General features: G+C 33.5%; 1 protein-coding gene across 1 annotated transcript in view; it reads left to right on the plus strand.

The window, feature by feature from the left end:
• LOC139493517 (acylamino-acid-releasing enzyme-like) overlaps positions 1 to 17,003 on the plus strand; it is a 40,671-nt gene that overhangs the window by 18,121 nt on the left and 5,547 nt on the right. The window contains exons 12-16 of the mRNA XM_071282032.1: positions 275 to 326; positions 728 to 813; positions 1,766 to 1,901; positions 3,312 to 3,389; positions 16,408 to 16,488. Of these exons, the coding sequence (XP_071138133.1) occupies positions 275 to 326; positions 728 to 813; positions 1,766 to 1,901; positions 3,312 to 3,389; positions 16,408 to 16,488 (433 nt within the window). The remainder of the gene's footprint in view (positions 1 to 274; positions 327 to 727; positions 814 to 1,765; positions 1,902 to 3,311; positions 3,390 to 16,407; positions 16,489 to 17,003) is intronic.

Here is a 17,003-nt window from a genome sequence, read left to right on the forward strand (position 1 = left end):
TTGTAGGCATTTTTAGCTGCATTAAAAAGAACAATATTAAATCATCATAAAAAATATTAAAAAAATTCATCTGTATTTTGCAACAAATATTGAAGGGCATGTGTACATTGCCCTAACCCAGGTTCTTAGTCAAAAGAATCTGATCTTGACCATATATTGTACACAACTTTCATGATAGATATTTTAAAACTAAGGGCAGATCTCTGTATCTCTATATGAAACATTTAAATATATGCCAGCATGTTAATTTTTAAATACAATGTATATTTTTCAGGCTTTAGTAGTTGTTGATGTAAAAGACAAAACTGTCACAAGGTTGAAAACAAGTAAGTCAGAATTGAAAACTATTTTATATACTTAATTGAGTAACTACGTGAAATTAAAAAAAAATATTAACAGATATTTTAGAAAATAAGCCATGGAAAAAAGAAAAAAAAAAAAATCATTCTGATTTCAAAATGTAGTTTGCTGACTTATTATAAATTAAGGCCTAATAACGCAGAAATCTTATATGGTTTGTTAAATGATTTTACAAAGTTAAATGATTGATATATAATTCAATTCTTTATTTTTGGTTAGTATAGGCTTTAAAAAACACAGAGAGCATTCTTCTGCCCTCCCAGCCTGTTTACTTACAACACTCATTAACTTTCTATGAATTACTTGTAAAAAAAGGAGGAGAGTATATTTAGTGAACAGTAGCCTACAGTTGATCTTGTACTTTCAGATGCAAAAGGTGATGCAGTATTGATGGATGTTTTAAATGATAAACTTCTCGTGAAATGTAGTGCCTTAAATCAACCACCTTATTTGGTATGTACACAAAATTTATGCACTTTTCATTCATAGGGACTGAATATTTAACCCTAGTAGTGCAATTTACTAATTTAAATAAACCATTACATAATGTTTTCAAATTCCTGAAGTGACAAAATTGAGAATGGGAATGGGGAATGTGTCAAATGTGTCAAAATGCGGCTGGGTTAAACATGTTTTTTGATATCTCAACCCTCCCCTATACCTCTAGCCAATGTAGAAAAATCATAGGCACAACAATATGCACAGTAAAACTCAGTTTAAGAGGAGTCCGTTAAATATATTTATTTGATCCAAAGTAGCATTTAAATAAAAAAGTATCAAGACATAAAATTTTCTATAATAGGCTAGTTTTTAGGTATTTACTCTGCATGTCACTTTTATAAATGGATATCTGCAAAAAAACATTCTCTTCTGAATTATGATAAAAAGACATTCCATGTGAAATGTAAAAAAACAATAACATTTGCTACTTTTCTGGCTTTGTCATACCACAGCAAGGTTAAAGTTTGAAATGAAATAAAGAACACAGCATTGTATTAGATAGATAGTATACTAATGTCTTGTGTGTTTATCATTAAGATGCTTAACAGATCATGCATAAAATTATGAATTCTAGTCTTCTCTTTAAAACAAAATAATATGCTTTAGACCACAACATGATAAATCTCTGGTTTATTAGGTACATGTCAACAACAATGTGTGTAAGTGATGGATACTGATCTGTTATTATAATTTATAGTCATCGGATATGAATTATTCCTTTTTGAGTATTTGTAAAGATGATTTAAATGCAGTCTTTCCTGTCAGTGTTGAAATTTCCTGAACTGATCTGTCAAGTGAAATTTAGAATCACCTTCATCTTGGCGATTGACCCCATTTACTGCAGAAAATTGTATTGATATGAAAAAGGTAAACCAAATAAATATATAGCATTTCTGTTATACAGGCTATCAGTTCCTTGCCAGCTGCTGGACATGAAAGGGAGATAACTGTAAATCCACTAGATGAACCTATACTCATCCCTGGAATATCATGGGAAGTTAAAACATTCAATCCAACAGACAGACCACATGCTAAATTTGGTAAATGATGAAAAATTATATCAGCTTTCACTTGTATTGAATATCCTGAATTAAAAAAATCTTTTTTGATCAGTTTTTCTACCTGATTTTTGTCGAGCCTGCGACTTTTGTCGCAGAAAGCTTGACATAGGGAAAGTGATCCGGCGGCGGCTAGGGCAGCAGCATTAGCTTACTTCTTAAAAGCTTTATATTTTATAAGGTGGAAGACCTGAATGCTTCATACTTTTTATATGGATGCCTCATGTTACGAAGTTTCTGTCAGTCACATGTCCAATGTCCTTGACCTCATTTTCATGGTTCAGTGACTACTTGAAAAAAAAGTTAAGATTTTTTGTAATGTTAAATTCTCTCTTATTATAAGTAATAGGATAACTATATTTGGTATGTGCATACCTTGCAAGGTCCTCCTGCCTGTCAGACAGTTATCACTTGACCTTGACCTCATTTCATGGATCAGTGAACAAGGTTAAGTTTTGGTGGTCAAGTCCATATTTCAGATACTATGAGCAATAGGTCTAGTATATTTGGTGTATGGAGGACTGTAAAGTGTACATGTCCAACTGGCAGGTGTCATCTGACCTTGACCTAATTTTCATGGTTCAGTGGTTATAGTTATTTTTTTGTGTTTTGGTATGTTTTTCTTATACTGTATGCAAAAGGTCTACTATATTTGGTGTATAGAATGATTGTAAGGTGGACATGTTTAGCTGGCAAGTGTCATCTGACCTTGACCACATTTTCATGGTTCAGTGGTCAAAGGCAAGTTTTTGAGTTTTGGTCTTTTTTTCTAATACTATATGCAATAGGTCAACTATATTTGGTGTATAGAAATATTTTATGATCTATATGTCAGTCGCACAGGTTTTATTCGACCTTGACCTCATTTTCATGGTTCATTGCTCAGTGTTAAGTTTTGGTATGTTTTTCTTAAACTATAAGCAATAGGTCAACTATATTTATTGAATGGAAGAATTGTTAGCTGTACATGTCTGCCTGGTATGGTTCATCTGACCTTGACCTCATTTCCATGGTTCTTTGGTCAATGTTTAGCTGTCTTGGTTAATATTAAGTTTATGTGACAGTTGTAATAAAGCTTTATATTTAGGACTATCAACATAATATCAATGATTAGTAAATAAGGCGAGACACTCTTGTCCAATTTAAAAGGTGGCCTCCATGGTCAACTGGTCTTAATGATTCTATTTATGGAACAAAAAATTAAATGTACAGCATATCAGCCAGCAAATCAAGATAAGCAGAATTACTATATGTTCAATATACTGTCACATTTGCCTTGTCATTTGTTTTGGCAATAAAACATATATTGTGGCCACATTTCAAAGCTTTATGAATGTATTACAAATAAGGGATACCCAAGCCACAATTATATGTTTTTAACTTCTGTTTCAGGAGCATTGAACTATGAAACAATTCTAGTGATGCCAGATGTTTCAGATGTTAAACCACCTCTTATTGTGTTCCCACATGGTAAGTTATTCTATTTTTCCAGAAGTCTCAGAAGACAGAGTAACTGGTCCTTGGTGTGGTGGCATGGAAATTTGAATTAGAAAAAAAAGTGTAAAAAGGGCATAAATCATCTAATTTTGATATATGGAGTTGCTGTAGAACTGTTTACAACTGTGAATATATGTGAATTGGTAGTATAACTCATTTTAAGGTCAAAATAAGTAAAGCATGTTAATCCATTTTGTTATTTACAAAAATATACATTATATCCCAGATTAGTTGTTTGAATCTATCTTTTATCTAATGTTTATTCACTTGTTATTTTAGGAGGACCTCATTCTGTGTTCACAGAAGGATATATGTAATACACTTGTTATTTCAGGAGGACCTCATTCTGTGTTTACAGAAGGATATATGTTATACACTTGTTATTTCAGGAGGACCTCATTCTGTTTTTACAGAAGGATATATGTTATACACTTGTTATTTCAGGAGGACCCCATTCTGTATTTACAGAAGGATATATGTTATACACTTGTTATTTCAGAAGGACCCCATTCTGTATTTACAGAAGGATATATGTTATACACTTGTTATTTCAGGAGGACCTCATTCTGTGTTTACAGAATGATATATGTTATACACTTGTTATTTCAGGAGGACCTCATTCTGTGTTTACAGAAGGATATATGTTATACACTTGTTATTTCAGGAGGACCTCATTCTGTGTTTACAGAATGATGTATGTTATACACTTGTTATTTCAGGAGGACCCCATTCTGTTTTTACAGAAGGATATATGTTATACACTTGTTATTTCAGGAGGACCTCATTCTGTGTTTACAGAAGAATATATGTTATACACTTGTTATTTCAGGAGGACCTCATTCTTTTTTTACAAAAGGATATATGTTATACACTTGTTATTTCAGGAGGGCCTCATTCTGTGTTTACAGAAGGATATATGTTATACACTTGTTATTTCAGGAGGACCCCATTCTGTATTTACAGAATGATATATGTTATACACTTGTTATTTCAGGAGGACCTCATTCTGTGTTTACAGAAGGATATATGTTATACACTTGTTATTTCAGGAGGACCTCATTCTGTGTTTACAGAAGGATATATGTAATACACTTGTTATTTCAGGAGGACCTCATTCTGTGTTTACAGAATGATATATGTTATACCCTTGTTATTTCAGGAGGGCCTCATTCTGTGTTTACAGAAGGATATATGTTATACACTTGTTATTTCAGGAGGACCTCATTCTGTGTTTACAGAAGGATATATGTTATACCCTTCTTATTTCAGGAGGACCTCATTCTTTTTTTACAAAAGGATATATGTTATACACTTGTTATTTCAGGAGGGCCTCATTCTGTGTTTACAGAAGGATATATGTTATACACTTGTTATTTCAGGAGGACCTCATTCTGTATTTACAGAAGGATATATGTTATACACTTGTTATTTCAGGAGGACCTCATTCTGTGTTTACAGAAGGATATATGTTATACACTTGTTATTTCAGGAGGACCCCATTCTGTATTTACAGAATGATATATGTTATACACTTGTTATTTCAGGAGGACCTCATTCTGTGTTTACAGAAGGATATATGTTATACACTTGTTATTTCAGGAGGACCTCATTCTGTATTTACAGAAGGATATATGTTATACACTTGTTATTTCAGGAGGACCTCATTCTGTGTTTACAGAAGGATATATGTTATACACTTGTTATTTCAGGAGGACCTCATTCTGTATTTACAGAAGGATATATGTTATACACTTGTTATTTCAGGAGGACCTCATTCTGTGTTTACAGAAGGATATATGTTATACACTTGTTATTTCAGGAGGACCTCATTCTGTGTTTACAGAAGGATATATGTTATACACTTGTTATTTCAGGAGGACCCCATTCTGTTTTTACAGAAGGATATATGTTATACACTTGTTATTTCAGGAGGGCCTCATTCTGTTTTTACAGAAGGATATATGTTATACACTTGTTATTTCAGGAGGACCTCATTCTGTTTTACAAAAGGATATATGTTATACACTTGTTATTTTAGGAGGACCTCATTTTGTTTTACAGAAGGATATATGTTATACACTTGTTATTTCAGGAGGACCTCATTCTGTGTTTACAGAAGGATATATGTTATACACTTGTTATTTCAGGAGGGCCTCATTCTGTGTTTACAGAAGGATATATGTTATACACTTGTTATTTCAGGAGGACCCCATTCTGTTTTTACAGAAGGATATATGTTATACACTTGTTATTTCAGGAGGGCCTCATTCTGTTTTTACAGAAGGATATATGTTATACACTTGTTATTTCAGGAGGACCTCATTCTGTTTTACAAAAGGATATATGTTATACACTTGTTATTTTAGGAGGACCTCATTCTGTTTTACAGAAGGATATATGTTATACACTTGTTATTTCAGGAGGACCTCATTCTGTGTTTACAGAATGATATATGTTATACACTTGTTATTTTAGGAGGACCTCATTCTGTTTTACAGAAGGATATATGTTATACACTTGTTATTTCAGGAGGACCTCATTCTGTTTTTACAGAAGGATATATGTTATACACTTGTTATTTCAGGAGGGCCTCATTCTGTTTTTACAGAAGGATATATGTTATACACTTGTTATTTCAGGAGGACCTCATTCTGTTTTACAAAAGGATATATGTTATACACTTGTTATTTTAGGAGGACCTCATTCTGTTTTACAGAAGGATATATGTTATACACTTGTTATTTCAGGAGGACCTCATTCTGTGTTTACAGAAGGATATATGTTATACACTTGTTATTTTAGGAGGACCTCATTCTGTTTTACAGAAGGATATATGTTATACACTTGTTATTTCAGGAGGACCTCATTCTGTTTTTACAGAAGGATATATGTTATACACTTGTTATTTCAGGAGGACCTCATTCTGTGTTTACAGAAGGATATATGTTATACACTTGTTATTTCAGGAGGACCTCATTCTGTGTTTACAGAATGATATATGTTATACACTTGTTATTTCAGGAGGACCTCATTCTGTTTTTACAGAAGGATATATGTTATACACTTGTTATTTCAGGAGGACCTCATTCTGTGTTTACAGAAGGATATATGTTATACACTTGTTATTTCAGGAGGACCTCATTCTGTGTTTACAGAAGGATATATGTTATACCCTTCTTATTTCAGGAGGACCTCATTCTGTGTTTACAGAAGGATATATGTTATACACTTGTTATTTCAGGAGGACCTCATTCTGTGTTTACAGAAGGATATATGTTATACACTTGTTATTTCAGGAGGACCTCATTCTGTGTTTACAGAAGGATATATGTTATACCCTTCTTATTTCAGGAGGACCTCATTCTGTGTTTACAGAAGGATATATGTTATACACTTGTTATTTCAGTAGGACCTCATTCTGTGTTTACAGAAGGATATATGTTATACACTTGTTATTTCAGGAGGACCCCATTCTGTGTTTACAGAAGGATATATGTTATACCCTTCTTATTTCAGGAGGACCCCATTCTGTGTTTACAGAAGGATATATGTTATACACTTGTTATTTCAGGAGGACCTCATTCTGTATTTACAGAAGGATATATGTTATACACTTGTTATTTCAGGAGGACCTCATTCTGTGTTTACAGAAGGATATATGTTATACACTTGTTATTTCAGGAGGACCCCATTCTGTGTTTACAGAAGGATATATGTTATACCCTTCTTATTTCAGGAGGACCTCATTCTGTATTTACAGAATGATATATGTTATACACTTGTTATTTCAGGAGGACCTCATTCTGTGTTTACAGAAGGATATATGTTATACACTTGTTATTTCAGGAGGACCTCATGCTGTTTTACAGAAGGATATATGTTATACACTTGTTATTTCAGGAGGACCTCATTCTGTGTTTACAGAAGGATATATGTTATACACTTGTTATTTCAGGAGGACCTCATTCTGTATTTACAGAAGGATATATGTAATACACTTGTTATTTTAGGAGATCCCCATTCTGTGTTTACAGAAGGATATATGTTATACACTTGTTATTTTAGGAGGACCTCATTCTGTGTTTACAGAAGGATATATGTTATACACTTGTTATTTCAGGAGGACCTCATTCTGTGTTTACAGAAGGATATATGTTATACACTTGTTATTTCAGAAGGACCTCATTCTGTTTTACAGAAGAATATATGTAATACACTTGTTATTTCAGGAGGACCCCATTCTGTGTTTACAGAAGGATATATGTTATACACTTGTTATTTCAGGAGGACCTCATTCTGTTTTACAGAAGGATATATGTTATACCCTTGTTATTTCAGAAGGACCTCATTCTGTTTTTACAGAAGGATATATGTTATACACTTGTTATTTCAGAAGGACCTCATTCTGTTTTACAGAAGGATATATGTTATACACTTGTTATTTCAGGAGGACCTCATTCTGTTTTTACAGAAGGATATATGTTATACCCTTGTTATTTCAGAAGGACCTCATTCTGTATTTACAGAAGGATATATGTAATACACTTGTTATTTCAGGAGGACCTCATTCTGTGTTTACAGAAGGATATATGTAATACACTTGTTATTTCAGGAGGACCTCATTCTGTGTTTACAGAAGGATATATGTAATACACTTGTTATTTCAGGAGGACCCCATTCTGTTTTTACAGAAGGATATATGTTATACACTTGTTATTTCAGAAGGACCTCATTCTGTTTTTACAGAAGGATATATGTTATACACTTGTTATTTCAGGAGATCCCCATTCTGTTTTTACAGAAGGATATATGTTATACACTTGTTATTTCAGAAGGACCTCATTCTGTTTTTACAGAAGGATATATGTTATACACTTGTTATTTCAGGAGGGCCTCATTCTGTGTTTACAGAAGGATATATGTTATACACTTGTTATTTCAGAAGGACCCCATTCTGTGTTTACAGAAGGATATATGTAATACACTTGTTATTTCAGGAGGACCCCATTCTGTTTTTACAGAAGGATATATGTTATACACTTGTTATTTCAGGAGGACCTCATTCTGTGTTTACAGAAGGATATATGTTATACACTTGTTATTTCAGGAGGACCTCATTCTGTGTTTACAGAAGGATATATGTTATACACTTGTTATTTCAGAAGGACCCCATTCTGTGTTTACAGAAGGATATATGTTATACACTTGTTATTTCAGGAGGACCTCATTCTGTTTTACAGAAGGATATATGTTATACACTTGTTATTTCAGGAGGACCTCATTCTGTGTTTACAGAAGGATATATGTTATACACTTGTTATTTCAGGAGGACCTCATTCTGTTTTACAGAAGGATATATGTTATACACTTGTTGTTTCAGGAGGACCTCATTCTGTGTTTACAGAAGGATATATGTAATACACTTGTTATTTCAGGAGGACCCCATTCTGTGTTTACAGAAGGATATATGTTATACCCTTGTTATTTCAGGAGGACCTCATTCTGTTTTACAGAAGGATATATGTTATACCCTTGTTATTTCAGAAGGACCTCATTCTGTTTTTACAGAAGGATATATGTTATACACTTGTTATTTCAGAAGGACCTCATTCTGTTTTACAGAAGGATATATGTTATACACTTGTTATTTCAGGAGGACCTCATTCTGTTTTTACAGAAGGATATATGTTATACACTTGTTATTTCAGAAGGACCCCATTCTGTGTTTACAGAAGGATATATGTAATACACTTGTTATTTCAGGAGGACCCCATTCTGTTTTTACAGAAGGATATATGTTATACACTTGTTATTTCAGGAGGACCTCATTCTGTGTTTACAGAAGGATATATGTTATACCCTTGTTATTTCAGAAGGACCCCATTCTGTGTTTACAGAAGGATATATGTTATACACTTGTTATTTCAGAAGGACCCCATTCTGTGTTTACAGAAGGATATATGTTATACACTTGTTATTTCAGGAGGACCTCATTCTGTTTTACAGAAGGATATATGTTATACACTTGTTATTTCAGGAGGACCTCATTCTGTGTTTACAGAAGGATATATGTAATACACTTGTTATTTCAGGAGGACCTCATTCTGTGTTTACAGAAGGATATATGTTATACACTTGTTATTTCAGAAGGACCCCATTCTGTGTTTACAGAAGGATATATGTTATACACTTGTTATTTCAGGAGGACCCCATTCTGTGTTTACAGAAGGATATATGTTATACCCTTCTTATTTCAGGAGGACCTCATTCTGTATTTACAGAATGATATATGTTATACACTTGTTATTTCAGGAGGACCTCATTCTGTGTTTACAGAAGGATATATGTTATACACTTGTTATTTCAGGAGGACCTCATGCTGTTTTACAGAAGGATATATGTTATACACTTGTTATTTCAGGAGGACCTCATTCTGTGTTTACAGAAGGATATATGTTATACACTTGTTATTTCAGGAGGACCTCATTCTGTATTTACAGAAGGATATATGTAATACACTTGTTATTTTAGGAGATCCCCATTCTGTGTTTACAGAAGGATATATGTTATACACTTGTTATTTTAGGAGGACCTCATTCTGTGTTTACAGAAGGATATATGTTATACACTTGTTATTTCAGGAGGACCTCATTCTGTGTTTACAGAAGGATATATGTTATACACTTGTTATTTCAGGAGGACCTCATTCTGTGTTTACAGAAGGATATATGTTATACACTTGTTATTTCAGAAGGACCTCATTCTGTTTTACAGAAGAATATATGTAATACACTTGTTATTTCAGGAGGACCCCATTCTGTGTTTACAGAAGGATATATGTTATACACTTGTTATTTCAGGAGGACCTCATTCTGTTTTACAGAAGGATATATGTTATACCCTTGTTATTTCAGAAGGACCTCATTCTGTTTTTACAGAAGGATATATGTTATACACTTGTTATTTCAGAAGGACCTCATTCTGTTTTACAGAAGGATATATGTTATACACTTGTTATTTCAGGAGGACCTCATTCTGTTTTTACAGAAGGATATATGTTATACCCTTGTTATTTCAGAAGGACCTCATTCTGTATTTACAGAAGGATATATGTAATACACTTGTTATTTCAGGAGGACCTCATTCTGTGTTTACAGAAGGATATATGTAATACACTTGTTATTTCAGGAGGACCTCATTCTGTGTTTACAGAAGGATATATGTAATACACTTGTTATTTCAGGAGGACCCCATTCTGTTTTTACAGAAGGATATATGTTATACACTTGTTATTTCAGAAGGACCTCATTCTGTTTTTACAGAAGGATATATGTTATACACTTGTTATTTCAGGAGATCCCCATTCTGTTTTTACAGAAGGATATATGTTATACACTTGTTATTTCAGAAGGACCTCATTCTGTTTTTACAGAAGGATATATGTTATACACTTGTTATTTCAGGAGGGCCTCATTCTGTGTTTACAGAAGGATATATGTTATACACTTGTTATTTCAGAAGGACCCCATTCTGTGTTTACAGAAGGATATATGTAATACACTTGTTATTTCAGGAGGACCCCATTCTGTTTTTACAGAAGGATATATGTTATACACTTGTTATTTCAGGAGGACCTCATTCTGTGTTTACAGAAGGATATATGTTATACACTTGTTATTTCAGGAGGACCTCATTCTGTGTTTACAGAAGGATATATGTTATACACTTGTTATTTCAGAAGGACCCCATTCTGTGTTTACAGAAGGATATATGTTATACACTTGTTATTTCAGGAGGACCTCATTCTGTTTTACAGAAGGATATATGTTATACACTTGTTATTTCAGGAGGACCTCATTCTGTGTTTACAGAAGGATATATGTTATACACTTGTTATTTCAGGAGGACCTCATTCTGTTTTACAGAAGGATATATGTTATACACTTGTTATTTCAGGAGGACCTCATTCTGTGTTTACAGAAGGATATATGTAATACACTTGTTATTTCAGGAGGACCCCATTCTGTGTTTACAGAAGGATATATGTTATACCCTTGTTATTTCAGGAGGACCTCATTCTGTTTTACAGAAGGATATATGTTATACCCTTGTTATTTCAGAAGGACCTCATTCTGTTTTTACAGAAGGATATATGTTATACACTTGTTATTTCAGAAGGACCTCATTCTGTTTTACAGAAGGATATATGTTATACACTTGTTATTTCAGGAGGACCTCATTCTGTTTTTACAGAAGGATATATGTTATACACTTGTTATTTCAGAAGGACCCCATTCTGTGTTTACAGAAGGATATATGTAATACACTTGTTATTTCAGGAGGACCCCATTCTGTTTTTACAGAAGGATATATGTTATACACTTGTTATTTCAGGAGGACCTCATTCTGTGTTTACAGAAGGATATATGTTATACCCTTGTTATTTCAGAAGGACCCCATTCTGTGTTTACAGAAGGATATATGTTATACACTTGTTATTTCAGAAGGACCCCATTCTGTGTTTACAGAAGGATATATGTTATACACTTGTTATTTCAGGAGGACCTCATTCTGTTTTACAGAAGGATATATGTTATACACTTGTTATTTCAGGAGGACCTCATTCTGTGTTTACAGAAGGATATATGTAATACACTTGTTATTTCAGGAGGACCTCATTCTGTGTTTACAGAAGGATATATGTTATACCCTTGTTATTTCAGAAGGACCCCATTCTGTGTTTACAGAAGGATATATGTTATACACTTGTTATTTCAGGAGGACCTCATTCTGTGTTTACAGAAGGATATATGTTATACACTTGTTATTTCAGGAGGACCCCATTCTGTGTTTACAGAAGGATATATGTTATACCCTTGTTATTTCAGGAGATCCCCATTCTGTGTTTACAGAAGGATATATGTTATACACTTGTTATTTCAGGAGGGCCCCATTCTGTGTTTACAGAAGGATATATGTTATACACTTGTTATTTCAGGAGATCCCCATTCTGTGTTTACAGAAGGATATATGTTATACCCTTGTTATTTCAGGAGGGCCCCATTCTGTGTTTACAGAAGGATATATGTTATACCCTTGTTATTTCAGGAGGACCTCATTCTGTGTTTACAGAAGGATATATGTTATACACTTGTTATTTCAGGAGATCCCCATTCTGTGTTTACAGAAGGATATATGTTATACACTTGTTATTTCAGGAGGGCCCCATTCTGTGTTTACAGAAGGATATATGTTATACCCTTGTTATTTCAGGAGGACCTCATTCTGTGTTTACAGAAGGATATATGTTATACCTTTGTTATTTCAGGAGGACCCCATTCTGTGTTTACTGAAGGATATATGTTATACCCTTGTTATTTCAGGAGGGCCCCATTCTGTGTTTACAGAAGGATATATGTTATACACTTGTTATTTCAGGAGATCCCCATTCTGTGTTTACAGAAGGATATATGTTATACCCTTGTTATTTCAGAAGGACCCCATTCTGTGTTTACAGAAGGATATATGTTATACACTTGTTATTTCAGAAGGACCCCATTCTGTGTTTACAGAAGGATATATGTTATACCCTTGTTATTTCAGAAGGACCCCATTCTGTGTTTACAGAAGGATATATGTAATACACTTGTTATTTCAGGAGGACCTCATTCTGTTTTACAGAAGGATATATGTTATACACTTGTTATTTCAGGAGGACCCCATTCTGTGTTTACAGAAGGATATATGTAATACCCTTGTTATTTCAGGAGGACCTCATTCTGTTTTACAGAAGGATATATGTTATACACTTGTTATTTCAGGAGGACCTCATTCTGTTTTACAGAAGGATATATGTTATACACTTGTTATTTCAGGAGGACCCCATTCTGTGTTTACAGAAGGATATATGTAATACACTTGTTATTTCAGGAGGACCTCATTCTGTGTTTACAGAAGGATATATGTTATACACTTGTTATTTCAGAAGGACCTCATTCTGTTTTACAGAAGGATATATGTTATACACTTGTTATTTCAGGAGGACCTCATTCTGTTTTACAGAAGGATATATGTAATACACTTGTTATTTCAGAAGGACCCCATTCTGTGTTTACAGAAGGATATATGTTATACACTTGTTATTTCAGGAGGACCTCATTCTGTTTTTACAGAAGGATATATGTTATACACTTGTTATTTCAGGAGATCCCCATTCTGTGTTTACAGAAGGATATATGTTATACACTTGTTATTTCAGGAGGACCTCATTCTGTTTTTACAGAGGAATATATGTTATACACTTGTTATTTCAGGAGGGCCCCATTCTGTGTTTACAGAAGGATATATGTTATACACTTGTTATTTCAGGAGGACCTCATTCTGTTTTTACAGAGGAATATATGTTATACACTTGTTATTTCAGGAGGGCCCCATTCTGTGTTTACAGAGGAATATATGTTATACACTTGTTATTTTAGGAGGACCTCATTCTGTGTTTACAGAGGAATATATGTTATACACTTGTTATTTCAGGAGGACCTCATTCTGTTTTTACAGAGGAATATATGTTATACACTTGTTATTTCAGGAGGGCCCCATTCTGTGTTTACAGAGGAATATATGTTATACACTTGTTATTTCAGGAGGACCTCATTCTGTTTTACAGAGGAATATATGTTATACACTTGTTATTTCAGGAGGACCTCATTCTGTGTTTACAGAAGGATATATGTTATACCCTTGTTATTTCAGAAGGACCCCATTCTGTGTTTACAGAAGGATATATGTTATACACTTGTTATTTCAGGAGGACCTCATTCTGTTTTTACAGAAGGATATATGTTATACACTTGTTATTTCAGGAGATCCCCATTCTGTGTTTACAGAAGGATATATGTTATACACTTGTTATTTCAGAAGGACCTCATTCTGTTTTACAGAAGGATATATGTTATACACTTGTTATTTCAGGAGGACCTCATTCTGTTTTACAGAAGGATATATGTAATACACTTGTTATTTCAGGTGGACCCCATTCTGTGTTTACAGAAGGATATATGTTATACACTTGTTATTTCAGGAGGACCTCATTCTGTTTTTACAGAAGGATATATGTTATACACTTGTTATTTCAGGAGATCCCCATTCTGTGTTTACAGAAGGATATATGTTATACACTTGTTATTTTAGGAGGACCCCATTCTGTTTTTACAGAAGGATATATGTTATACACTTGTTATTTCAGGAGATCCCCATTCTGTGTTTACAGAAGGATATATGTTATACACTTGTTATTTCAGAAGGACCTCATTCTGTTTTACAGAAGGATATATGTTATACACTTGTTATTTCAGGAGGACCTCATTCTGTTTTACAGAAGGATATATGTTATACACTTGTTATTTCAGAAGGACCTCATTCTGTTTTACAGAAGGATATATGTTATACACTTGTTATTTCAGGAGGACCTCATTCTGTTTTTACAGAGGAATATATGTTATACACTTGTTATTTCAGGAGGACCTCATTCTGTTTTACAGAAGGATATATGTTATACACTTGTTATTTCAGAAGGACCTCATTCTGTTTTACAGAAGGATATATGTTATACACTTGTTATTTCAGGAGGACCTCATTCTGTTTTACAGAAGGATATATGTTATACACTTGTTATTTCAGAAGGACCTCATTCTGTTTTACAGAAGGATATATGTAATACACTTGTTATTTCAGGTGGACCCCATTCTGTGTTTACAGAAGGATATATGTTATACACTTGTTATTTCAGGAGGACCTCATTCTGTTTTTACAGAAGGATATATGTTATACACTTGTTATTTCAGGAGATCCCCATTCTGTGTTTACAGAAGGATATATGTTATACCCTTGTTATTTCAGGAGGGCCCCATTCTGTGTTTACAGAAGGATATATGTTATACACTTGTTATTTCAGGAGATCCCCATTCTGTGTTTACAGAAGGATATATGTTATACACTTGTTATTTCAGAAGGACCTCATTCTGTTTTACAGAAGGATATATGTTATACACTTGTTATTTCAGGAGGACCTCATTCTGTTTTACAGAAGGATATATGTTATACACTTGTTATTTCAGAAGGACCTCATTCTGTTTTACAGAAGGATATATGTTATACACTTGTTATTTCAGGAGGACCTCATTCTGTTTTTACAGAGGAATATATGTTATACACTTGTTATTTCAGGAGGACCTCATTCTGTTTTACAGAAGGATATATGTTATACACTTGTTATTTCAGAAGGACCTCATTCTGTTTTACAGAAGGATATATGTTATACACTTGTTATTTCAGGAGGACCTCATTCTGTTTTACAGAAGGATATATGTTATACACTTGTTATTTCAGGAGGACCTCATTCTGTTTTACAGAAGGATATATGTAATACACTTGTTATTTCAGGTGGACCCCATTCTGTGTGTACAGAAGGATATATGTTATACACTTGTTATTTCAGGAGGACCCCATTCTGTGTTTACAAGAGGATATATGTTATACACTTGTTATTTCAGAAGGACCTCATTCTGTTTTTACAGAAGGATATATGTTATACACTTGTTATTTCAGAAGGACCTCATTCTGTTTTTACAGAAGGATATATGTTATACACTTGTTATTTCAGGAGGACCCCATTCTGTGTTTACAGAAGGATATATGTTATACACTTGTTATTTCAGGAGGACCTCATTCTGTGTTTACAGAAGGATATATGTTATACACTTGTTATTTCAGGAGGACCTCATTCTGTGTTTACAGAAGGATATATGTTATACACTTGTTATTTCAGGAGGACCTCATTCTGTGTTTACAGAAGGATATATGTAATACACTTGTTATTTCAGGAGGACCCCATTCTGTGTTTACAGAAGGATATATGTTATACACTTGTTATTTCAGGAGATCCCCATTCTGTGTTTACAGAAGGATATATGTTATACACTTGTTATTTCAGGAGGACCTCATTCTGTTTTTACAGAAGGATATATGTTATACACTTCCTGTCTAATTTCCTGTGGATTTGCAGTTATGTACAGTAAGTTAACACTACATACAGTTTTGATTTATTTTGTTATTATTATACATCTGCTTTAAAAAAAAAAGTTGGGTGTACTGTTTTACCTCTGTCTGTCCATCCATCTGTCTGTCCATCCATCAGTCTGTCTGTCCATCCATCAGTCTGTCTGTCTGTCTGTCCCTCCCATGAATATCTTTCTCAGGAACTACACTTCAAGGGTGTCTTATACTAATGTTAAAGATTATAAAGTGTATAAATGTCATAATCCATGGATCAAAGTGATAGACATATTGTGACCAATTTAGAGCTTGAAAGGAAAAAGACACCTGTACATATTTTTCGACGAAAATCATCTTGGTGGAAGATATTCCAAAATATCTTACATATAGTATCGAATAATCAAAACAAATATATTGAAATAAGACATGTGACATACTTGTCAATAACAATTGCTTGTAAAGTTTGCTTCCAAAATGTTATATGTAAACTTGAAAATTGTTTGTATCATGGCTTTGGGAATCAAATATTGTGAA

Source organism: Mytilus edulis, chromosome 1 (assembly GCF_963676685.1).
Source record: "Mytilus edulis chromosome 1, xbMytEdul2.2, whole genome shotgun sequence".
NCBI lineage: Eukaryota > Metazoa > Mollusca > Bivalvia > Mytilida > Mytilidae > Mytilus > Mytilus edulis.